The 26,877-nt window shown below is 42.0% G+C and overlaps 1 protein-coding gene across 5 annotated transcripts in view; it reads right to left on the bottom strand.

Moving 5' to 3' along the window:
• Positions 1-27: 27 nt before the first annotated feature.
• Positions 28-26,877, bottom strand: part of KATNAL1 (katanin catalytic subunit A1 like 1) — a 42,297-nt gene continuing 15,447 nt past the window's right edge. For 3 of the 5 annotated variants that reach the window (XM_048931967.1, XM_048931976.1, XM_048931986.1), the window contains exons 3-11: positions 25,590-25,750; positions 23,507-23,675; positions 16,300-16,427; positions 15,696-15,801; positions 9,893-10,051; positions 9,010-9,136; positions 7,915-8,049; positions 4,962-5,088; positions 28-3,554 (exon numbers count right to left, since the gene is read on the bottom strand). In XM_048931967.1, coding sequence (XP_048787924.1) covers positions 3,356-3,554; positions 4,962-5,088; positions 7,915-8,049; positions 9,010-9,136; positions 9,893-10,051; positions 15,696-15,801; positions 16,300-16,427; positions 23,507-23,675; positions 25,590-25,750 — 1,311 coding nt within the window. In that variant the 3' untranslated portion in view covers positions 28-3,355. Of the gene's footprint in view, positions 3,555-4,961; positions 5,089-7,914; positions 8,050-9,009; positions 9,137-9,892; positions 10,052-15,695; positions 15,802-16,299; positions 16,428-23,506; positions 23,707-25,589; positions 25,751-26,877 lie in introns of those variants that run through there. The other 2 variants (XM_048931995.1, XM_048932003.1) reach the window with 2 other exon arrangements.

Raw genomic sequence — 26,877 nt, 5'->3', positions numbered from 1 at the left:
CAGGCCCAGAGACAGACAGACTCTGTATGTACATTTATTACTTCATACAATCAAATTGCTTATTGTACAAAAATTAGCAGTGCCACCCAATAGGGCTTTCACAGACGTTGAGAAAGAGACATGTAAACACAGCTTTAGAACTCGATTTTATGTCACATAGGTACAAACTTGTGTGCGTATACACATACACACACGGGCGTGTATGCAGCTCTATACACAGACCAAATTGTTGCAGCAGGCTGTGAGATGCTAGTACATTGTTCTCTAATGAATTAAGCACCCTTAAAGAAGGCTTTCCCCCAAAGGGACACAAGTTGGACTTGCATTCCTCCCATTGTTAGCCTGGCCTTCCTCCCCTAATTGCTCCTTGCTACGTCTCACTGTTGGCTCTCTTCCAGAGGCAACGATTCAACCTTCAAGCCCACTTAAGTGCAACGGTGAGACTGGGTGGAGATGAAAGGGTTGGCATTAGAGCTAGTCACCTACACTGAAGAGCCTCAGCATGAAAGGGATGGTCTCTGCCTTGTGGACTGCCTGATCCACAGGAGCCTGCTGTAACACTCAGGCATTGCATAGACAAGTATCTATGGCCTGGAAACTTTCACTTTGTTTTTCTGTAGTAGAAAAGAATGAATGGACCTGTACAGAAAGAACACTTTTAAGGTACAAAATCATGATCTTTAGAGAAAAACTGCAGCACCCAAATAATTCCCACTGGAAGGAATGCCCAGTGTTGTGAATTCTGCTTACCGTGTGAGATGTTAGTTCAACACCTTGAGGGAAGGAATGACATTTCTGCTAAACATTGTGCTTTCAACAGCAGCAAGGGCCCTGCTGCTTGCAACATGAAACTGAGAAAACTGGTACTTACATCTTCCTAAGTAGCAACTGCTGAATCCAGTGCTGCTCTCAGGCAGATGAATGGTGTGAGTTATTGGCATTCATGTCTATTTCCTTCTAGATCTTGCCTGTGTAGAGTAAGCTCCTTGGGCAGTACTTGTCTCACTAGGGAGCAACCCTGAAGTGCTAATCTGGCACTGGCCACAGAAGACTCTTACAGCTTTCCTTATTTCTACTGCAGTAAAACAAAAAGAAAAAAAAAAAAAGGAAAAAAGAATAATAGCTTCAGCCTACAGCTTTCATAAGGAAGAAATGACACTCTGTGGCAACGCTTTCAAAGCTTTCTTTCTATAAGGGTCCAGCAATTCCCTGGGAGGAACAGACTGGGCCTGGTAGTAATTTAGCCAAAAATGATAGTCAAATACAGCTTTGCACTTGCTCCTCTTCCAGGGCAGACAGAACTGCTTCTCTCTAACAGTTGCAGGTATTGTGAAGAGCAAAGGCTATAATGTGCAGTTGGTGCAAACTGGGCAGGCAAAAAGTAACTGGAGCTTTTATTCTCTCTGTAGGTGAAAAGGGAAAAGTTGATGTTCTTCCTGCTCCAATCTTCCTGGTCAAGATCGTAACAAAGCCAGTGGAGATGCTCTGTCCCTGGAAAGATTGGGACAGCAGTTGTTTTTCAACCAGTCTGGGGGCACCAGAAAGTATATTTCTGAAAGGCCACACAAAACAGGCCTCTACAGCCCCAGCTGTCTTGTGTCAAATGCAGGATTTACAGAATCTCTGTGGTGTTTCTCCATGCCAATTAGCAGAGCCCTTTAAAATGGCATGATCCATCCAAGCTGTGGTCTTTACAGAGAGAGAAAGAAAAAGGACTGCTGACAGACAAAGCAGAGAGGACACTACAACCACACAAGTTGCTCACATAATCAGAAGGATGCAGCAGAGTTGTCAAGCACATATCCTGACTGTCCTTGCTCCTGAACAGTAGACATGCTCAAGAAGCATTTACGTTAGTGGTTCACAGGTCATGGCTCAAAAGACCAACGTGCTGGATTACAAACGTTATTTGGCAAGCACCAGCAAAAAAATATACTCCCATCCAAGATGTGGTGGGTGATTCTGAATACCTGGCTTCATTTCTGAGCAAGATCAATTTCTTAGTCCAGCCTATGACACCTGGCTATGTCATCATGAATCTCAGCAGAGACAGAGGGTGCAGAACTCACCCAACTGCAGGACAGCTCAGATCAACCAAGACACTTTGAGTCACGTTTACAACATCACCAATAATTTCAGAGCTTGAATATTCCTCTGTAAATTTTACCTATCCTTCCCATTCCTACATTAGGAAACCCCCACGAGTCAGATGTGCTGTGAAAATCCCATACTGTCAGCATGACAGTTACATTCCAGAGAGGGGATTTATCATGCTAGAGTTTATAATCTAACCCTTCTCATCCCTGCACTTGCGCTTGGGACAGGAAGAAACACATAAGAATATAAATGAGATTGTACAGGTTACTTTCCCCTAAATTAATTGCATTTATACATTTTAAGAAACCTTCATTTAAGAGGTATAACAAAAATAGTTCTACAACATAAACAACTGCAAATACCATTGCTTAGTAAAGCTTGGAAAGGGCTCAGGCCTAACTAGAAGACCTGAAGTCCACAGCCATGCATTTTAAGGACATATTAGTGTCTTCACTACTGTTATTTAAATAATATTTAGAAAGCAAAGTTCAAGATTCTACATAAATGCACAATATAAAGTCAAAGTGCCTACTGCTCAAACTTCAAAGTGCCTGATGGTCAAAGTGGTACAAACCATACTCAGCATGGAATGAAAGCAATCAAGGTCCTTTCCTCTCCTTCTCATTTCCATTAGGAGAAGTCATAGGTAACATCGTTCCAATCTGAAGTGACATCAAAGCCAAATGCGTGTACAAGAGAGGAGAGCTGAGCCTGCATCTTGATGGAAAACTGATCCTCACTTCTTCTGTGTAAATGCCAGTTAATCCTCAGGCTTTGCTCTGGACATGCAAGAAAACAGCACCAGGGAACAGCAACTTCGATGCCACGTTCGGGAAGGCAGAGTCGGCAGCCCAACAGAACACAGCACTTGGAGCGGGGGGGAAGCGAGCCCTTGTTAGCTCCTCTGGAGTCACATTCCCCAGCTGATTTATTGATTCAAGCCATGAGAGATGAGTACAGGGAGGTAAACAGCACTGCTCTTCATTGGGAAAATAAGGTGATTATTCTCAGAAGTATATTTACTCCCTTCCCATTTGGCTGCTTTTAATATTTTGGACATTTTTATTTTTTTTAATTTTAACCATATCACTCCCTTGAACGGCAAACAGAGTTTAAAAGGTTTTGTCACCAGGAAGGGGTGGAGGTGGGACGGGGAGAACAACAGACCTTTTATTAAACCTTAGAAAAGACTTCTAACTCACATTGCAAGTGAAAACAACAAAAGCCATAAACTCTCAATGGAAAGCTGTCGGTGAGATTAAGCAGATCCAAACTCTGCCATCCATTTCTCGTACTTCTCCAGGTCTGCAGCAGAAACAGATTTGGAGATTTTCTTCAGAGCCAACTCAAAGTCCCCCTTGGTAACTGGCATCTGAAGTTCCTCTTTAGAAAGTGCCCGAATCTCTTCTGGAGTTAAGCCGTTAATACGCCGTCTCATTGCCATTAAAGAGGCATCCCTGGAAATACAGGACAATGCATGGGAGCTAATTGCTAGCAGCATGTGCCATAAGCCTATGAATTTTGATTGTATTCTCTTGCTAGAAACCACTGGCAGGAACACTTCAGAGAGCATTTATTTACCAGAGGAGATGCGGTTCACATCTTTGTTAGCATTCGCATTCCCAGATCCCAACATCAATTCAATATAAAGAATGCACTGGCACCAAAACTCATTTAAGCATATGGCAAATGCACAGAGATAATTAAAACTATAAAACTGAAAGCCTTTTATAATGATTCATAGAGATGAGATTCGACTTCTCAGCTCAGGAAAGGGCAGGGCGGGAGAAGAACTGCACTGAAGGGTTTTTCTTTTTCTCTTCCAAAACTCCTCTGGATGTTGCAGATCTCTCCCCATGCCATTACGATTTCAACACCCTCCCCACACGCAGCACTCAGACACTGACACCACGTGGCCCTGGGGCTGAGGCCATCGGTGCCTGTGGCTCCCCATGCTCTACCTGTTCCACCACTCCTCCCCAGCTCTGGAGCCGTCAGCGTGGCCCACTGCCACAGAGAGCACTGCTCATTTCTCACACCACGGCCCACACACAGTTTGAAATTACATTTTCTCCTTCCCCAGGTTTTTTCCCAGTGGGGGATAACACAGGCCTCAGGGAGAGCAGGTAGTTTAACTATTGCACCGTGTGATACATACCAAAGTTTTCAAAACCGTGGTGCTGCTTCACAATTTCAGCAAAGCAGCAAGCAAAAAATATTCCCAAGCCATGTTCTTAAAGGCAGGGATCCTATCTCTATAAGGGATGCAGAGTTCCTACTGATAAGTTTTTCAAATACCCATCCTCCTCCAGAAAAGCCTCATTTTTCAAAAATTGAAACATGCTGTGGGAATGTGATGGAAACAAATTCAATACTAATGTTATACATTAGCTGTAACAACCTCACATGTATAACATCCAGGGAGAACTTAAGACACTGCTGCACTGGTGGCTGTCCAAACATAAAACGTGTCGAAGCCCTGAAGAAGCAGACTAGAAGCTCTCTTCTGTCACAGAACTACAAAATTCTAGCTGTTGATCTCATGGGATTTAGAAAAAAGAATCCAAACCTGTTTTGCACTATGTTAATAAACATTTGGTTAATGCAGACAAGGGTAACACGAGAGGAGATCTGCTCAGATAACTTTTACTTAAGATCTAAGCAAACTTGATGACATCTCATGCAAAACACCACGCTGCTTAGACTGCTCCAGTAACGCGTGGTTCCAGGAAATAGATTTGGGCCCCCAAAATGTTCACAGTTAGCTTGCTTCAGCTGCTGTGGTATTGCTTTTTTTTTAATCACATAATGCAAATGATGACTTGACACGTGGTCTCATTTGCAAATTAAGGGGAAGGAGATACCTGCAGACATTAGTGATGTCAGCACCGGAATAGCCTTCAATTTTCTCAGCAATTTCTTCAAGGCTGATGTTAGGATCCAGCTCTACTTCCCGAAGATTAATCTTAAGCAGTTCTGCTCTGCCTTTTGCTACGATATAAAAACATGTGTTTGAAATCTTGCAAACATTATAAACAAAACAAAACATGAACAATTTAGATTTTTTAGTGAAGAATATAAAGAAAAGGGTTTGATACAAGAAAAAGAATGGGACAACAAATCACAGTAAAGTGTGGAATCAAATACAGCAAAGGATAAAGTTTCAATCTGTATATTAAGATAGTGCATTCAAAAGGCATTTTCCAAAGTTGTACATCATTAGAAAAGCCTGTTATGTCTCAGGTGACAACGCATTTGGTGACACGCTACCCAAAGGCACTAAAGCACAATCCTACAAATAATCTGCTTCTTCTCAAATCCCTTTGGATTCACTCTGCTCAAGTGTTTGATTGCGTATTATTCACACAGTTTAATTAGAAACACAATGAGGATTCTATTAAGAGAGCTTTAGACAACACAAAGCCTCTAACAATAGGCTGAACTTTAAATATGTGTTTAAGCACTTTACCCAGTTGGGACCCAAGAAAGCTGCTGAAGCCTGATAGAAAACAGATATATTAGTACAGTAAACGTAATAATGTATGTATAATAGTAATGCCCTGGCATTCCACTTTCAGACCTAAGTGTAGCAAACATACAGTGATAACCAGCTGCGTAAATGAGTATCGATGCAGCCAATTAACCATTTGTCTTGTGGAGAGCACATCCATATGTGCATTTCAGCCCAAATGCTAAACACTCCAGGCTTGACAGCTTAGGCCTCAGTGTTACTCTGCTTAATGGTGGCAAAGTGGAGGATAAATGCTTTCCTAGCTTTTGCTGTACAGAATCACCAACCAGCTCAGTCCCTTACTTCCACAGACAGTAATTGTTATGACTCAGAACAGAGGACAACCTTGGCAGAGGGAACAGCACTAGGAAAAGCCAAAAGTCGAAAGGAAACATTGCACATGTTTTATTCACTGATGGCCCTCCTTTAAAAAAGCAGGGGGAAAAAAAAAACAGAAAGCTTGTCTAAGGCTGCTGGTTTGGAGTGCTCTGCAGAACTGTCAAGAATATAGAAGGGTATCAATCACGCACCACTGGGACCAGCTATGAAGTAGGGATTTATTATTTACAGAGCACAGTGTACACACAGCATACCTGCAGAGAGCCTCCTGTATCAGAGAATATTCTTCTCATTTTTCTACTGGGATAAGCAAGCTCTTGCAGTATTTAAAAAAAAAAAAAAAAAAAGGGTAGAACGTATGCGTGCACCAAATGCCTCAACACAGAGGTGTATATATGACATGCCATTCTGTTCATTAAATTGCCTGACCACAACAAATGGCACAGCACAGTTAATAAAAACATCACTGAGACTTGCACAGAACAGCTCAACTCCTCTTATATATGGAATAAATGCAAGGGAACATAAGACTGGAAATAAAACAGGAGCACATCTCGCATGTTGTCCAGGGTGTAATCTACTGTGTCAAAAAAACAATCTTGTTTAATTAGAAACAAGAGCAAGAGCTGATAGGATTTTAAACTAATTGGTCATAAAGACAGGCATCCTGTTAGGAGCCGTGAGCTGTGCAGACAAGCTGTACAGCTATTAAGTGTCCTTATACCTGCTAAACTCAATCACAATTGCTGTCAGCACGAACACGCATCTTGTTATCTTGAGTGCTCATGCAGGGAGATGAAACATCCACTGTACCAAGAAGGAACAAAGCTATGCAAACTTCAAGCGATAGGAATCTCAAAATTAATAGGACAGGTGAATGACAGCTGGGAAAGACAATACAAGCTGAGACGGCTCGGGGCAGGAAAGCAATCAGCCTGCTGCATTCTGAGCAACTCGCAGCATAGTCATAACAGCGGGCAAGCAGTGATTTACAGTGAACTAAGCCTCTAAGTGAAAATTCATGGATCCACTTCCTTGCATTCGTCTGCAAGGGCACGAGTGCATTTGCAGTATTTCTTAATGTGTCCAAAGGCTGTCTTTGATGATCACTCAAGGATTGGCTGTTAAACATTTAAAATAATTCCAGGCTCATTAAAACTAACTCTCTTTCAGTGTAAGAACCCATCAATTGGTTTGCAATGAAGTGCAGCAGCTCTTTGTTTTTAACCCCCAAGCAAGTGTTTGGTTTTTTTTTTTCCTTTCTCTCACTCTCTTAAGAATAAAGCAATCCAACCAAGTGATTAACTCCTGAATTCCACTGCTCATCACAAAAACAAAAACTCCTCCCAAATCCAACAGTCTTGGAGTAGTCCTATGGCAGCTTTGGGACACTGTAAAGTAAAATGCTTGTACCAAACATAGAATCGCACAGAATCACAAGGTTGGAAACGACCTGCAAGATCATCCAGTCCAACCACCCTCCCATTCCTATCAGTACCACAAGCACTAAACCATCTCTCGTAGCTCCTCATCCAGGCACCTCTTGAACACTGCCAGGGATGGCGACTCCACCACCTCCCTGGGCAGCCATTCCAGTGCCTGACCAACCTTTGAGAGAAAAAGTTTCTCCTAATATCCAACCTAAACCTCCTCTTGTACAACTTCTGGCCGTTTCCTCAGGTCCTACTATTTGCCTGGGAGAAGAGGCCAGATCCTTTTGCACCACAACCTCCCTTCAGGAAGTTGTAGAGTGCAATGAGGTCTCCCCTGAGCCTCCTCTTCTCCAGACTGAACAATCCCAGCTCCCTCAGCCACCCTTCATAGGATTTGTGCTCCAGACCCCTCACCAGTTTCGTTGCCCTTCTCTGGACACTCTCCAGGGCCTCAATGTCTTTCTTGTAGTGAGGGGCCCAAAACTGAACACAGTACTCAAGGTGCGGCCTCACCAGTGCTCAGTGCCCACATACCTGTGGGCAAAGGTATATAAATCCTTTTTTCCAGTCTCCGTCGGAGAGCTTCATCAATATCCCAAGGAAAGTTTGTAGCAGCTAATACCATAACCATCTTGGAAGGGTCATCATTCTCCAAAGCACCACCTACCCCTGTAAGCACAACAATTTAAAGAGATTTCACTCTGCTGCTATTATTGATCAAGATGCTTGCTAAGAAATTGTGCAAATGTTACAAAAGCTTAGACAAAGCTCAGCAGCTGTTCCATGCACTCCTAGTGCCGCCTTCCACCTTCACATGGCTGATGTAGCAGGACCATCACTGCCATATAAAGAGGAACAGTTCATTCTTCTGTGAGACAAGGAAGGGCTTTCTTTGACTGTGCTACCAGCACAGTCATGTGCAAGTGCAGCACTGTTAGTAACAGCAAAAATACCATCTGTCAAATACGGCCATAGAAGAAGCAAAAATCACTCCCTGACCTTCCAAACAAGGACTGTAAAGAAATGTTCACATGGAGAGAATAAGTTGCCTACATGGGGTTTACCACAATGAACATTTGAGGACGTTATAAACAAAGAGTGGTTCAATAGCAACTGTTATATACAGGTGGTTATCAAAGCACTACACCACAGAACATTCCTTGGGTGGTGGTCCTCACTGCGTGCACGTGTGCAGAACAGGTACAGAATATACCTAAGAGGTAATATTAGCTGTCACCACAGCTAACAGCAAAACCAGATCTGATGATGAGGTCCCTGAGCAGGAGACTCTATGAAAGAGAAGAAATTTATTTAAATTGCTTAAAAAAAAAACAAGAAAGACCTGTATAAACTTCACAAATCTCCATTACCTGCTTCTCCTATAGTAAAGCATCCCTTCAAAATCAGTTCTCAATTTTCTAAAAAGGTCATTTTAGAAAAAATAAAGCGGAGCACCTTTTCCAGTTATCCGCCTTCAAATTCTCAGAGAATGCATTCCTCTCAAATTTTGCCTTACTTCTCCCCCATCCATAAAACCAGGCTTTCCAGACTGCTCAAGTTTTTTACATTCCCATCTCTAAGAAAACAGCATCCCAGCCCCAAGCACGGATCTAAATCAGCAATCTTTACCGTCCATTTGCACAAGCAGCTCTGACTTGACTCTGCGACTCGCCTCATGCTCATCAGATGTGCCTCTGCGGCTGCAGATTGAATCAATTTCATCAATGAAGATTGTTGTTGGAGCGTAAAACCTTGCCTTTATTCAAATGAAAACATCATCATTAAGACTGTAGCAGAAAGCACAAGCCCTCATCAGACCATGACCCAGTTTGGCTACTACATATATTACCTTCCCTGCTTGTCACAAGAAAGTAATTCAAGACCTTGATTCACAATCTGTATGGCACATGCTTAAGTTTATGTATTTTAAATTGTACACCTCAAGTCAGAGGTCTCTCAAAGAGGAAAAGAAACACAATCACAAAAAGGCAGTTTTTAATATCGAGGTTTTGTGCTGGTGAGGGCAAGGCAAAGGGGATAGAATGGCAACTGAGAGTATGCCAGAAGTAGATCCTGAAGGCAGGAACAACCCTTTCAGTATAGGCCCACACAGGTATGTCCTTCACACAGCCCACATGATGGACTGCACTCAAAAACACTGAGAAGCTTGTCCATCACTCAGAACAGAAACAGGACTACATATTGCTCCTAGAATCATAGTTCTCAGTTCTTTCCAATTTCAAATAACTTTGTGTAATTTCTGTCAAGATCACCACCCTGCTTTTAGCCAGGAAAGCACTATCCTCAACATGAGTGATGAGCCATTTCCCTCCTAATCCTCAGTGACATTTCAGAAAATGATGAATACACACGTCGTCTTTTCTCTGTCTGGATGAGAGAAGCTTAGTGCAGTAAACTCAATACTTTCAGTGTGCTACTGGAGGGGCAGGGAACAGAGGGGGAGGCCCCTTCACACCTCACTGATCCCCAGAGCACATCATTGAGGACATACCATTTCAAACAAGAGTCGGACAAGCTTTTCAGATTCGCCTCTGTATTTAGATGTCAGTGTAGAGGAAGACACATTGAAGAACGTTGTTCCACATTCTGTAGCAACAGCTTTTGCTAGCATTGTTTTGCCAGTACCAGGAGGACCAACCATCAGCACGCCCTGAAAGATGAAAACAAAGGTGATGAACAACAAGTAAAATTTGTGCAACAGTCCTTTATACTACATCTCAAAATAAAATAAAACCAGTAAAACCAGTATTTTGATTGCTTAGTATCATCATCATCATCATCATGAGTGGAAAACAAAAGAATGCTGCATTATGAGAACAGCATGGAAGCATTCTGTGACTTATTCTCCTTACTGCCCCACTGAAGTCAAAATCACAAAAGGCAATTGCTGCAGCTATCACCTGGGAAGCAGGTGACAGATTTACAGACTTGCTCTGAATCAGGCATGGCCTGGACTTGAACTTGGCTCTTTCCCAACTTACAAGTGGCTGTACAGAAGGATGAAGAGAATGAATTCATCTTTTTGGAAGACTCCTTCATGAAGAAAGCTCCACCGAAACCAAAATGCTTTTTGTGTTCATCAGTAGAGCATTTTCCTACAGAAAAACATTTTGTCAAAAAATCCTACCCATGTACACATATGAATCTGGCTGATTTTTACAATTCAGTCTGCATGAGAACACTCATTGGACACAAGAGTTTGTCCTACTGCTTAATCTCTCCATCTTAGTATTTCTGTGGCCAAAGTACTACTTCTTACCACCTCCTGGATGAAAAGCCATTCTCACCACACTGCTGGACAATTTTTGGCTTATGTGGACTGCTGCTCAACTCCATTTAATATGAACTTCAGTGATTATTTTAAAAAATGCCACCTGGACAACTGAACTACGATCAAGTCCCAGCCTGGCAAACACATCATTAGATTGCCTTTCTACCTGCGCTCTGTCTGTAAGAGAGTAAGAAATACACACTTCTCCAGCTCAGGGCATTCTGTGGAGAATCCTGTGTTGAAACAACAGAAGGAAGGGGTGCCATTCAAAGGACCTGGACACACTCGAGAAGTGGCCCCATGTGAACATCACGCAGTTCAACAAGATCAAGTGAAGGTGCTGCACCTGGGTCAGGGCAATCTCAGGTACATGTACAGGCAAGGAGTGGATCAAGAACAGTCCTGAGGAGAAGAACTTGGGGGTCCTGGTTAACAAAAAACTGAATATACGCTTGCAGCCCAGAAAGCTAACTTCATCCTGGGCTGAATTAAAAGAGAGGTGGCCAGCAGATCGAGGGAGGTGATTGTTCCCCTCTACACCACCCTCATGAAGCTCTACCTGCAATACTGTGTTCAGCTCTTGAGTCTGCAGCACAAGGAGGACATGGGCTTGCTGCATTAAGTCCAGAAGTGACCACAAAGATGATCAGAGAGCTGAAGCACCTCTCCCACACAAAAAGGCTGAGGGAGCTGGGCTTGTTCAGTCTGGAGAAGAGAAGGCTCTGGGAACACTTTATAGTGGCCTTCCAGTACCAGACGGGGGTCTACAGGAAAGCAGGGGAGAGACTCTTTATCAGAGAGCATAGTGATAGGGCAAGAGATAATGGTTTTAAATTGAAAGAGGGGAGATTTAGATTAAATATTAGGAGGAAGTTCTTTGTTCAAAGGGTGGTGAGGCATTGGAACAGACTGCTCAGAGAAATTGTGAATGACTGTGTTCACTACCAGGCTGGATGGGGCTTTGGGCAACCTTGTCTATTGGGAGGTGCCTCTGCTCACAGCAGAGGGTTGGAATTGGATGAGCTTTAAGGTCCCTTCTAAGTCAAACCATTCAGTGATTCCACAATTTATTTACTCATCACTACGCAAGCAGGCTTTTAGCTACATACACAGTGCACTCAGGACCCACATTAAGACCATTAAAACTGAAGCACCAAGAATAGTTAATCAAAGACAGCCATGACTCAAAGACAGTATTTTTTAAGTGGGACACAACAGAAACAACACAAGCTTCTGAAAATAAGTGATTCCTTCCATCATGAAGTTACTGCTGACTCCAAGGAGGGCTAGTTCACAATCATATTTTTAAATACTTATGTTTATGAATAGTCTGACCATTTCAGCAACACACTGTACCACCCCCTCAGCATTAGGACAGGGCACTATGATTCTGAGCATGGCACTATGAAAAATGTAGCCTTTTTTCCCCAACTACAAAATCTTACCACATGCTAACAAGAGTTTGCTAAAATTAAGTTGTACTGGGTTGCAAGGGTAATCAAATTAGCTAGAATTAGAATTGCATATCATAATGTGCTTTGCAATTAATATCTTACATAAAATACCATAGCAGTAAAATATCCGTTAAATGCAAGTCACATAGCAAATTAGATTTCATCTGTTCCTCACAAAAATTTACTTCAAAAAGCACACAGAATGACATGAAAGAGATCTATAAAAACAAATCAACCGGGAATGCAATTATTCAAAAATGTACTATTCAGAAGCAATAGCCTCTCTGTACTCCATTTCCCATTAACTCTTAATACCTTTATTGCCATTTAACACTTAGCTAATGCAAGCGCAATGTACATTCATTGGTAAATTAAGTTAGAAATGCTCATACTGCTAACCGTCTAACAGCTAACAGTCCAATGTCATTCCTCAGGCTGCTCAAGGTTTCCTAAACTCCAGGGCAACAAGCATGACAAGCAAACTGACTCTTTTTTTCTCCCTATGAACACTCAGACATGCACTACAGTCATACCAATAATATTATAATAATGCAAGTGTGAGCCTGGAGTGACTGGGTGAAAATTACTTGGCCTGTGATAGGTAGGGCAGAGATGACTTACTGTTCTCTCTAAGTTTCAAATGTGCTTACTTTTATATTTTAAAATATCATCTACATCAAATCACACTTAGCCCTTGCTCCTGACAAACTGTCGGAGCTGGTGACACAAAGGCTAACGGTAGTTTTTTGGATGTCACCTTGGTCTCCCATTATTCTGGAAGATCAAATTCCAGCTTCAGTCACACATCTTGCTCACTGCTTCATTCAAAAGCCCATCGCTTTGCACCTTCTGCATAGCTATGACAGTGGGCATTACCTAGCACAGGATACTGGGGGCATTATATATGGACCTAACAAAGGTGCCATGCAGTCACACCAGATGCAAAGTCAGGGGAACACCAAGCTCTCTGGGGATAAAGAGAAAAGAAATGTCAGTTAAAAAAAAAAAAAAAAAAAGTAACAAAAAAAGAAAAAAGAAAAAAGAAAAAAAAAAAGCCACACCTTGAATTCTCTGCAAAATGAGATGTGCATGGCTGCAAAGAGAAACACAGAATCAAGACGCTCTTTCTCTCTGCAACTACGAGGCTGCCACTTACTCACTAGTTAAAATCCTTGACAAACACAAAGACTTCTTTATTCCTCCTCTAAGGCTCTGTTAATCCAAAGTATTCCAATAAGAAGCTGAAACACACTGCAGGGAGTAAGTGTTTTGATGAAATCACTGCAGGGTTACTTCTTGCTGTTGTAACAATCACTAGAAGAGCAGTGGGAAGCACAGCAAGCAGCCAGGCCTTCTTGGCACAAAGCAGTTCAGAGAAAAAGAAAGAGCAAGCCTGTGGACATTCACAGACCCAGCTGCAACCACACAGCACCTGTGTTGAATCAGGAAGGCAGCTGGCTCCTTCATACCAGGCACTGTCCTCTGAATGCAGGGGCAAACAGCAAGGACTGTCTTGGGAATTACTCTCAGGAGAGTCTGAACATCCAAAAACAGATCTGGCTGCCTTTTCCCTGAGTTATTGTCCTGAATGCCTAGGCTCAACAAATGCCTGCTGCTACACTGATTACTGCGAGAAACAGCCTTCTCTTCAAAACTTCTCATCCCTGTAGCACAGTCAGAGGTCAACAGTAAGGAAAATGCATGCTGTTCTGCATGAGAAATAAATACGGGAGAGTTACAGCTTCACGAGTCACCAGGGAGAAGGCTAACAATGAAGACCCTTCATGGACTTGTCAGAAATCAATTTGCATTTCAGACTGAAGGAAGGAAATAATCGTATCGTTTTTTCCACGTCTGCAACCACCTAGTTTCCAGAAGCAATACTGGCCAGCAGGAAAAGATAATCTCATGCAAAGAGAAAGAGACTCTAACTCTGACAACCAGGCTGCTATTTCGCTACCTGTTGCCACAGTATTTGGAGACAGGATCAGCAGCACTCTTCATGCTGCCTGCAGCCTGCTGAGATACCTGTCTTAGAGACAGATGGCCACTACATCCTCTAGCCGTGCTAAGAGGTGAAAAAGCAGCATAGCAGCTCTTCACTCCCTTCAAAGTTTTTGAAGACTGGACAGATGGGGTTACTGTAGCCTATAATGAGGGTATGGATCAAATTCCTCTGCACCGAGAGGAAAGAAAAGAGATTCAGTTGTTTAACAGATACTAAAATTTCACCCTGTATTTGTGACCTGTGATATCTTTGTCCAAGCTGATACCTTGGTTAACCTCAAGGTCAACCTCAAGCCTGGTGCTTAACCACAATCACGCTAAACACCAACAGCCATAAAGCTCCAGCCCACAAGTTCTGCTGAGTCCAGGTTTGGACTACCTCCTTGCAACTCACTAAAGCCTCTGTGACTCTATAACTCACGCAGCAATCCCAAGGTTCTGCTATTGACTCCCACCCTTTCACCTTCCCTTCTTTACTGTCTGTAGACACAGGCCCCCAAAATGACAAGTTTTCTACTCAAATGCTGCATGACTTTGTTTTGTAAACAGACAGCACAATGAGGATTCAAGAGCAGCTCAGGCTGAAGGACAGCTTTGAAGGCCAGTCCTAAGTGTAAATCAGAGAAATCTTAAGGGCCAAACAGGAAAAGACAGGGCAAGCACTAGTAACACAAGGTCTGATGTATGTTGAACTGCTGCAGAAACCAGCCATGTATATCGCATTCTCTACACGTCATGTCTTTGGAGACTCAGAATGACAGACAGCTTGCAGCAGTCTCTTGTCCCAGTTTATCACTGAATGTTTCCCCATAACCAGATGGCCACTATGCTGTGACCAGTCATTATTAAAACAAGCGTCAATCCATCCCACAACTAAAGCAAGATAGTTTTATTCTCTGTGTACAGCAACATCTTCCCTCTGATTCCTTTTCAGCTCTGAGCAAGGCCCAGGCCACGGTTGTCACCAGTCCATCACCCAGCCCAGCTCAGCCCCATGTTACAACAGCTTACTGTTGCAGCAGCTCATGCTCCCACTCTGAATTCCCACCACTCCACAGGTAACTCAGGCTAGCTGCAAGCACAGCTGTAAAGCTAAATCATCAGACCAGACTTCTCTCTCTCCTGGATTCCTTGCATCATGCAGCCTGCAAAGTGCAGTCAGCTTAAGAGAGAGCTGGCACATACAGAAATAAAACCAGTCCAACAATTGCTTTCCTTGGTTGAGAAGCAACCACTGTAACAAATCAAGCTTTCCATTAGGCATTTCTGTTTCTCTCAATATGCACTACATGTCTGCTCCCATGCACAGGCTGATCTATTCACACTGAGAAGCAATGTCTGAGTAAACACAAAAGAATTATATAGTGTGAAACCTGCATACACTTCCAGCTGTTTATTTCAGTGCATTTTACATGAATCATTATGAGAGGTTTTCATGAACAAATTCTTGAACTTTCCTGTTTGGCATTTGAGGTACCCACTGCAGGCATCCACACATCCTACAGCAGCAGGCATACAAAACTACAGCTTGCCATTTACTAAAGCACCAAATAAATCCCTACCTTCCAAGGTCTTCTGATCCCTTTGAAAAAATCAGGCATCCACATCGGAAGAACAACAGCTTCTCTTAATAATTTTTTGGCTTCTTCCAAATCTGCTATGTCATCCCTGTACAAAAGAAAGAAACTTTTATGAGATTCCTGTATGACAATATTTCTCCTGCTTTTACAGAAGAACAAATAAAGTTTTTCCCTCAGTACCATCTCTTTTAGCATGTATTTGCCTCATGAGAGTACCCCTACAATCCTGTGACCTAAAACTAAATCCATTTGTGAAAGGTAGGGAAAAAATGAATTTCAGCTCAAGTTACTCTCAGTTGCTTAATTAAAAATTGATTTGGACAGTGTGAACACCAAAGAGATATCTTCAGAGTTCTCTAGAGTGCACTTCTATTATGGCAGTACTTGCAATGGATGTACTGCAAAAAATACCAGTTAGCACAAAAGCCTAACTGTAATCAAATTAATAAACTGTTAAAGCCAAAAGACCTTGCATTGCTCATTTGCAGAAAACTGTGATGTCTCCCTATCTTAAAATTTAGGAGAATAATAATTCCTCCCCTTCTCCACACTAGCAAAAACACTTCAATAGAGACAATCCTCATACCAATGAATGCTTGGATTCCTCGACACAATGTCCCTTTCAAGAGCTTCGACCAAGTCTTTGTCATAACCCACTCCTCCATCAAATCTTGGAACATCATCAGCAACACCTTCCTGGGGTGTTTTCTTTCCCTAAAAGTGAAAGTCACAGATGTACATAAGAACATATTTCTTTGCACATATTCTTTACTAGTAACATATAACAATATTGTCTGCTTTGCTTCTCCTCAAGCCGCAAGGTACAAAGCTTTAACACAGCCATCACAGCACCACGAAGGCCAGCAAATATTTTCATACCCTGCACTCCAAGAAGCATCCCCAAACACCTGTGGTTGCTTCCACCACAACTGCACAATGCTTTCTTCGTGGATGCTGCTCAAAATAACAAAAGCCCACCAGACTTCACAAAACGTCACAGCAGGTGGGCTGGTTAGTTGCTTTTTTTGTTTTATTTATTAGCAAACCAGATTCTCTTAACAAAGCTAAACCACTCTTTAGGTAACTGACACCAAACACAGGAATGCAGAAGCAGGCTAACAATGCAGCTAGCGTTGGGGCTTCAGCTGCAGCACACAAAAGTCATGAAAGATCCTGGCTTAGAAGGGACTCATCAGGATCACTGAGTCCAGCTCCAGCTGAAGACCAGACCACCCAAAGTCAGTTTTGAAGATGCTCCATCTGCCACGTTACCTGCCAGAGCTAAACCCCTGGCACACTGTCATGACAAAGCTGTGACACATGCAATCTTCAAAGGAGGAGAACCAAGAAGAATCTCTCTCACTGTTTAATTAAGGCCTTCTTGCCCAGCATTTCTCCTTTCCTCAGCTGCAACCTATCCACTTCCCTTCTCTCATTGAAGCCAGCTCCATTAAGACTTAAATGCTTTTAAAAGGTCATGTTTATTTAAGGACTGCACTGAGAGCCCTAAGGAAGCTCCCAAGTCACCCGGACCTCTTTGAACTCCAGCAGTTTCTGCACCATGCTGAGATCCATTCAACAGCCAAGCTCAGCCCTGCCACTGCCCCCAACGACCACAGGTCTCTGGTTAATGCCTCCACAATGCCATTGAGCTTGTGGGGCAAAGCACTGTTCTCCCTTTGATGCATTAGAGCCCCACTCCTCTTCTTGGACTTCAGACAGAAACCGCTTCCCCTCCCAGCTAAATGGCAGTGCTCAGCCATGCTGGGAAAGCAGCTGTAAGGCAGGGGGCTGAGCAGGGAGCAGCTTTCGAGCTCCTCACTCAGCCTCAGCAGCGAGTTAAAGGATCTCAGCTGGCTGCACAAAGGCAGCCTTGCAGAGAGGCTGAAAGGCAGATGGAGACACAACGAACTTAGCACTGCAAAAAGGCAGCGGCTGCAGCATGCCCACCACTTGCCCGTGAAGGAGCCATTTGTCTCCTCTCTGGTTTTATTTCTCACTTACAAGTGGAGTCAGTGTTGTTTGGTGCTCCCAGATCAGGGCTTTTGCAATGGAAATTAAGCTGAGAATTGTGTTCAGAACAAAAAGCTGATGTAAAAAATGTAATGGCGTGGTGTAAAAAAAGGAAACAGAGAGAGAAAGCCCTGTAGAGTTTGGAAGGTTTTAGAAGACAGAAAATGGAATCCAAATGTAACTGTAAAAAAAGAAGAAAAAAAAAAAAAACAATAAAATGAAAGGTATTTGTTACACATTTCTCTCATATTCCTCTGCAGTGAACTGATTTTCCTAGCGGAAGACTTTTCTTGAGCCTCTCAAAACCTGTCATCTGTTTGGCGTTTGCAGGGTGTAGCAAAGCAAGGCAGGCTGCAAAGCAAAATGGGAGGGAGGTCGCTCAGCTTCGGCACGGGGGGAGGAGGCTGAAGCAGCAGCTCAAAGCCACGGCCAAGGCAGGGTCACTCTGCCTGCAGAATGTTTGCTGTGTGGGACAAACTGAACAGAACAGCACGTGTGTGAAGTGGTGCAGGCAGTGGTGAGCCTTCCATGTGGCAGCTGAAAGAAGGGAAAGGAAAAGAAAGGAGGAAAGAAAAGGAAATTGAAAAGAAATGGAAAAAGAAAAGGAGAAAAAAGAGTAAAGGAGAAAAAGAGGGGAATAAAGGGAGAAAAGGGGAGGTAAGGATAAGAAGGTAAGAAAATAGGAGAAAAAAGAATGAAAAAAAGGAGAAAAAGTAGGAAAAAAAAAGGATGGGGGGGGAGAAAAGGAGAAAAAGAGGGAAGAAAAGGAGAAAAAGGAGAAAAAAAAAAAAAAGTAAAGCAGAAAAAGGCAAAATAAAGGAAAAAAGGAAGGATCCTATGCCCAGCCACCAGCTCACAGCGGTGCCACCATAAGGCCTGAGCCCAGCTCCAAAGAAAAGCTGGATGGTCATCTTTCCTGCTTCCTGTGCCTACCTCGCCAGCGGTGTGAGAAAAGGGAGGCATGCTCTCAGCACTGTGCTGATCGTCATTTTGATGAAATTCAGTGTTTCAGGTTTTTCAGTTCTGGAATTGAACCAAAATTTAAAACATTTACAGTCTTTGCGTGCAATAAAATTATTAATGTCAGTCCTAAATTGGTCCAATATGCAATCTGCAGTCAGTAGGTGAGTAGAGACCAGAAAGAAAGAAAAATCTGTCACCTGGATGCAGGCAGGATTGAGTTACATGTTCTTGGAGTCATAAAATATAATGTTTCCAATCAGATCCTCATCTCATTCCTAAAACAGATTTAGCTAAAGCTGCTGTGATGACTTCTCAGTAAGGGGGTGTGTGGATGTGTGTAGGCAGAGGTGCACAAGTATTCAAGAGATTGATCCCACCCACTCCCTTTGGCCATCATATCACCAAGCTTCCCCCTCTGGCAAGTTCTGACTTAAACACACGTAGAAATGCATCATGAAGGAGTGTCAGACTGACCTACTGGAATATAAATTCTCCTTTCCAAAATGAACCTATTTCTATTCTTGTACTAGGTTTGTGCATTGGTTTCATAGTCTTCTCTTCCATGTGTCCACCACCCTGATGGGCAGAAAACATGCCTTGTGCACTGCCTCATTTTCCATATCAACCAGCATCCTCTGGGAACACAGCTGAATACAGTTCCCTGTTCACTTTGGCAGCCCTTCTGCTCTCCTCTCTTCTCGTATGAGCACATTTTCCTGGAGCTTGGCATTTGAATGCACACAAAATGCTCCAGCCACTGCCACCATGAGCACCCCTAATGGCACTGGTAGCTCTAACTTGAACTAGTACCACCACAGGACCCTCGCTACAAGAATGACATCGAAGTCCTGGAGTGTGTCCAGAGAAGTGCAAGGAAGCTGTGAGGGGTCTGGAGCACAAGTCTGATGGGGAGCGGCTGACGGAGCTGGGATTGTTCAGTATGGAGAAGAGAAGGCTCAGGGGAGACCCTATGGCTCTGTACAACTGCCAAGGGAGGGTTTGATGAGGTGGGAGTTGGCCTCTGCTCCCATGTAACAGCAGTAGGACAGGAGGGAACGGCCTCAAGTTGCGCCAGGGGAGATTCAGGTTGGATGTTAGGAAATACTACTGCTACAAGAGAGTGGTCAAGTGCTGAACAGGCTGCAAGGAGGTGGTGGAGTCACCATCCTTGGAGATGTTCAAGAAACATTTACATGTGGTACTGATGGGAAATAGTGGGAAATATTGGTGACAGGTGGACTGGATGGTCTTAGAGGTCTTTTCCAACCTTGGTGTTTGTGTGATTCTATAATCATATCTGCTGATACATTAAAGCTTTTCCACAACTGCTGAGCTCCCATCTTCTAGCAGAAAATATCACTGCCATCTCCAAGTACATGGCCTGTTGCTTTGCATCATGGAACATCATCCCATTTCCCATGGCTCCAGCACAGTCATGCAACCTTTCCTCGACAACACCTTCATCATTCTCTGTTGGTTCTTCCCAACTCAGTGTTATCAGCAAGTTTAATCAGCGCTTGTCTCTTTTTTGTGGCCCAGTCATTAATTTAAATCTAAACCAAGAGTAAGTTTCTGGCCTTGAAGAAATCCATAAATAACTTGCCAGTTGACTGTTACTTTATCTTTCAGTACCACTTGTCTAAATTCCTCTTGCTGCTTAATTCCTCCACTACTCTTCTTCTATACCTCTTCTAGATCTTCTAAGTCTCTCTAGATTAACTAATTACTTCCAATGTGGCATCCAGGTAGATTAACTTCTTTCTCTAAGTGTTAGTGCTAGTGAAGGCAACACCTATGCTTAAGAAAGGATGTATAGAGCTCTATTCCACTACTCTTCTATTGTGGTTATTCCCAAGTCTTCTACTTTTCCTCTGCTCTATATTTGTTTTAAAACTTTGCACGCTTTTTAGATAAAATTAAAAACTGCAGTTGCCTGGATCACTTTACCTTTTCACCTCTAAATACAGACATGGCCAACACAATTTGCCATTTCAGTGAGAAAATATCAGAGCCAGCAATTTTTACTGGAAATCTCTGCTCCAGTGCTGCCATCTCACTCCAGTTCTTGCACAGTACTGGGATGGAGATTATGCAGCCTTCCAGCCACAATGCATGTATTATGGATGCCTGTACTTCCACCTAAAAGCAACTATTTCATCTCACATTCATTTTCCTATAACCTGCCTTGCCATTGCTTCTGATATTGCCTATCAGCATCATCAAGAAAAAAAATATTTAACAATCATATCTTGATCAATTTTAATATTCCCTTCACAGATATGGCAGCATAGCCCTTTTCTGTTTCATATCCTTCATAATATCAACCATCCTCATCCACCGAGGTTCAAAAATTATCTAAAGACTAATTCTAAAAAATGTACAATATTGCATCATGAGATTTCTCAAAGACATACCAGGTAACAGTCATGCTGCCTCTTTAAATTGAGTTACTGAAGAGAAGCTAAAACTCCTGGAAATTATGCAGCAGAAAGTACCTTGAGAAGCAACCAAACAATTTCCCATGGAACTCAGAAGAAAAAGCACTTGAAAGTAGTATTTTTGAAAAAGAAATGTGTAAATATAAGGGTTTAGTGGATAAAAACCATTAAGATGGGCTCCAGCTCAAAATTACTTTATGGAGCATTACAAAATAGCATTTTACAGGCAGAGTTGGGTTAAAAATCCTTATCCCAGGGTGATTACAGTCAGAACGAAAAGATGATATGCTGGGAAGGAGGAACAGTGATAGAAAGCTTCATACACACAGCAAAGCAAAATACTCCTAAATATAGCCTCACTATTTATGTTTTATGTTGAAAAATATTACAAATAAATATGCATATTACACGGTAATGTTACAGCCAGGAAAGAGTACAACCTATTACACTGCAGCCCACATCTCAGGAAATGGGTCTGTCACCCAAGTTCATTGTATGTTCTTAGTAGCTCTACCCAAGCCTGAAAACTAAAGAGCTTAATTACTGTGAGAAAAATGATATCTGATGACTTAGTTTGAAGCTTCAGTTTTGCTCCATTGTTTTTAACCAACCATGAACAGTTACTGAACGTCTTTAATTTGACATACAGAGCTTTACTCCAGAAACTGAAAATTATCAACACACGCAAAATAAGAAAGGATAAAACTGAAAGGGAAGTTAAACCTATTTTCTACGCCTCTGCAGAAAATACAGAAAGTTGCATTAACTTCTTTCACTTCCCACACCTGGTTATTTCCTCCTTCAAGATAGTTCAAAACTATCTTCATAGGAAAATCATGGGTTCTTTACAAAAATCATTGAAAAACGCATGACAAGTTGTAACCTGATGTGATTTTTGCATATATGCCCCACAGAAAGAAGTTAATATAACTACCAACTAGTTAGAAAACACAAAAAGAAGAGCACACGTTTCTTGAAGAGCAGGCATTGGTAGCTATTTTCCTTCTGCCACCTAGTGACCAATTTATTCAGATGAGGGTAGGGTTTAAAATTCACCGTATTAAAAGGAAGACCTTCATGACTCTCTGTCTGACAGCAGGTGCTGTAACTAATTGTGTTATTCCCCAACACTGCTGTACAAGTCATGCTGTTGTGAGCTCCTCACAGTAAAGCCCAGTAATGCTCATCACTGTGAAGCCCACCCTCATCACAGTTAAGGCTCTGAAGGCTACCTGGCATCAACACATCTGGGGAATCTGTCACAAACCACGTATCTCTGGCACAACTGTAAATCATCTCACAGATCCTTACAAGCTTTTTATTAGGTTGCAGGTGACAGACTGTTTATTTTAGATTTCTAAAATGACTAAACTTGATCTGTGCATCTGTGCATCAGTGGCACTGCTAAAGATATGCCTGGCCTTATGTGCTACTAATAATAAGGGTTAGTATATCCTATCACTTTTCTTGTGCATCAGAAGAGCTGTTTATAGTGGAAAGGGTGCACCTTCTGAGTTCTTTCTGCACTGTGTAGATGCAGCTTGGAACAGAAAAGCCACAAGGGTGCTGACCAAAGTCATCTGGAAAAAAACTGGACTAAATATTCTCTTCTTTGTTTACTAAGATCCTTACAAAACTGCATGCTGCACAGAACGGGATGCTTGCGTCTTTGTCAGGACAAAGCCCTCTCAGCACACTGTGGACTTGTATCACTCATACCACAGATTCTTTGGGTTCCCAGCACTGACTCCGCAATTACATTTAAAATGCAAGCATCTCAAACAGTGACTTGCACACACAGGCAGTTTTTTTCAGGCACACAGCCCTTCCTTGACAGTGAATCACTGCCTCTTTCACTTCAGCACTGATTCTTTGGCATGGATCTTCAAAAGAAAGAATCCATAACTTATTCCAATTCATTTCATTATTGTTTTTTATTCTTCTTATTTTATTCTTCAAAACAAAAAACCCTTTCCCAGAAGTATCTTCCTAAACATAATAATAAAAACAAAAGCGTTTTCATAAATGAAAGAAAATTACAATTGCTATGTCTCCCTCACGTCACATTCAAATCTATAATTTCAAGTAACTTGGCACACCTGCATAACACAGCACTTACAGAACTCTCCCAGACCTCCATGCACATCTTACTATGGCAGGACAGTAGCAACAGCACGGTGGAATCCTATTTGTACAGTTTAGAGAAGGGCACTGGTCTCACTTTTGCATTTTACAAACCTGACTTGAATTTCTTTAAAGAAAAAAGAAGGGTTGTGGGGGAGGGCAGGAGGCAGAAGGGGCCTTTACACAGCCACCTCAGAGTTTTTCATTATTTGATAACAAGCTAAGAATGGTTCCAGGCTCGGCCGCGCTCCTCACCTTGTCATCCCTCCCTCTGGCCCTCGGCTCCCTGTCACGGCTGCCTGCAGATTTGTCGCTCCTCGCTGCTGGCTGTGCTCTGCCCACGGGCCCACGGGGCTGCAGGCCTGGGGATTCCTTCCTCGAGGGCTTTGCTCCTCGGTTGGGACGCCTGATCTGATGTGGGGCTCTAGATAATAGGCAAGCACTCCAATGAGATGCTAAAAACAGCAAAAAGAGCAACATTCAAAAGGAATGGTTCTAATATTCTATTAATGGCCTTGGTGTATTATCACCAAAGCTGACAAGCTCCTGTCCTATGCATTGATATCTGCAAATCTAGAAGCCTGTTTCTGCTTCTGTCTGACACACGAAGAAAGAAGAAAATATACAAAAGAGAAGTTTCAGTAGTGGAAAGAATGATAACAGTCAGTACTATTACACCAATCTTACAAGAAATGAGCATGCACATAACAAGAGAGGATACAACTTACTAAGTTTTGTTTCTGACTTTGAATAAGGAGAATATATCAGGCTACAGTCCTATGCATAAGTTCTACCCAGCCAGAAGACATCCCCAGCAAAACAAAAGCTGACTAATAGCTTTGACAGGCCCCAAAACAGAGAGACAGAATGTTAAAACAATCCTCCTACCGCCATCTTCATTCCCCTGTGTAAAAATGTCAAAACATAAAAATTGCCTCAAAAGTAAATGTAAACAAAGCCAAACTGCAAGCACCTCTACTCTGCATCACCCACGATGTCAAAGGGAACAGAGCAGCGGCAGGAGGAGGTGGAATGTATTTTTAAGACGAGGTGTCACAGTTATTTTGCTCTAGGGATTGGTTTTGGAACACAGAACTGAAATCCGTGGCCAGAAATGTCACCCAACTTTAATTAGTGATCCCTGCTTCATCTTCTGCATGGTCTGCAAGAAAACCACTTCCCTGGAATACGATTTAACACCAGCACATACTTATATGCACTCCTGGGTTTTGCTTTCAAACAATTTCTTCAAACTTAACAGCACAGGATAGTGGCTAATTGTCCTTATTTTTATGCACAAATTTAAATTTCAGCTTAAAGATGTGGATGAACTGTTAGGCTTTGAGCTCTATAAAAGATACAAGAAGGAATATATCTTGTATTTCTCACAGCTTTACCACAAAAACTCTGATAATCATTTATATCACTCAACAAAGCAATCAATTTTAATATTATTTTACTTTCACATTCTTGTGCTGGTTTTTTTTTGTAATGTAAAGATCATTTTATCTGATAATCATAAAGCACATGAATTTACACAACTTGGCACTTCTTTCTGCTCAGATCTCTCTTTACCTTCTTCCTTTGGATATATGAGCACACAAACATCAACATTATTTGTTATTAAAATGATAGAAACACACAGGCATGAAAAATTTGATTCTTGCATTTAGAATTGGAGCATGGCTTGGGTTGGAAGGGACCTTAAAGATCACTGAGCTCCAAACTCCTGCTGTGGGCAAAGTTGCCAACCACATTAAAATTAGATCATTTCTTCGAACCACCTGTGTCAAATTTTATTAGAGAAAAATAAGAATTTCACAAAATGCACATGCAGTTTATTTTAAGAAAACTGTTAGTTAACTGAAGTAACTTTTGGAGTGGTTACAGAAGAAAGAACCATGTGGAGCAGAACATGGTTAGCAATAAATTAACCAGTTGATTCAATAAAGGCTATATTAGCTGTGGGTATGGAGCAGTTTCTAACCAACACATCCTTCCAGATCCTTCAGTTCGTTATCGATTCTTCAGCCACCAATGAGTTCAATGGCTTAAATAAACTGAATGGAAAAATGTTCTCTCTGCACATGATAAAAACAACTGCCACCAAAAGCTCATTTATCTCCAAGATCCCTCCTACCAGAATAAAGGACTGATTTTTTTTTTCAGAGCTTCAGCAATAAATCTGACTATAATATATTTATTTTTGCCCAATAAATTATATTTATGCCTTATTAGAAAATGAAATGCAATTTTCATGTTACAAATACATCTAAAAAGAACATGAAATTAAGGCAGCCTGGTTTAATTCCACCAGTCTGCCTGAGCCACTCGTTACCTGTGTTCAGCTGGAACTGGAGGGGGCCAAACAGCAGGATCTCTAAAAGGCTCATCTTGATTGGACACAGGGATATCTGCAGGTCTGTCCATTTTAAAACTCTCTAAAGTGTCAACAATGCTCTTAACTTGTTCATATTCTTCGACTAATTCTTGCTGAACCTTCAGAAACACAGACATCATTTAAAAATGGTTACATTTTTAAAATGTAAATCTCAAAATCTCAGACTCCGGGGTTTCCATTCCAAACCCCAAACACATCAGGGTGACAAGAGTCTTGACAGCAGCATCAACAATTGAATCAGTTGGGTTTATCCTCCTGCTTGTGAGTGCCTGAGGAGACTTGGAGACATGACTGCTAATGCAGGGATTGACACCATGCAATTTTAACATGTGCAATTGCCAAAATTTACGTGTGCTTGTTGACACGCGTGCACACTTAAGACATAGTTTTAGAGCATAAGGGTCCTGCTTGCAGATCTTTAACATTTGCTTCCATTCTGGCATAAAAGAACTTCTCAGAGTACAGTCTCCAGGGTTCTAGTTAGAAAACTGGCCAAATTTGTAAAATAAATTATAATAAAAGTGATTTTTGATGGGCACAGTATTACTGTACAGTCAAAACAGAAAACAATTCATTGATGGATTATGAAGACTAGAAAAAAAAAGGGGAACTTTAACACCCTGTAGCATAAGTTCAAATGATAAGCAAAGCAGGTGAGGAAAGAATGAGAGGAAATTATGTATCAGGAAGAAACTGTTGAACTACGCAGTTGAATTTTATACTTAATGTTTCCACTGCCACCATTAGCATTTCTGCAGTAATTTCAAAATTATTTAATGAATATTTGTTCATTATTTTTTTTTCCATTAAGTCTGGGAAAAAACTTCACAAGTTTTAAGTAATACAGTTTACTGCAAGTTCAAGTTTTGTGTGTTAAGGTCACCACTCCTTAGTGCACATCGGCAGCCAAAAAGGCACTCTACATTCTTGCTCAAAAACATGAGCTCGTGGTACATTAGCTTAAGATGTACTTGGATTCACTAAGTGCACTTGCATGGCATTTTACCAGTCTTCCACCTGCTGTTCAATGATGCTTTCCATCCTGCAGGACCAACCTCCACTCTTGTGAAGGAAATTAATGTTAAGTAGCACCACACCTTACCAATGTTCTTCCTAATGGCACTTACTGATACAGCTAGCAACCTATAATCTCCCATGTGCTCAGAAAGGAACCATGGTAGGCAAGTGCAGGCTGCTGTGTCCTACCAGCATATGTGCAGAAGCA

The sequence above is a fragment of the Lagopus muta genome, chromosome 1 (assembly GCF_023343835.1).
Source record: "Lagopus muta isolate bLagMut1 chromosome 1, bLagMut1 primary, whole genome shotgun sequence".
Lineage (NCBI taxonomy): Eukaryota > Metazoa > Chordata > Aves > Galliformes > Phasianidae > Lagopus > Lagopus muta.
The sequence above is the reverse complement of the archived record's forward strand: the minus strand, read 5'-3'. Positions and strand labels throughout refer to the sequence as shown.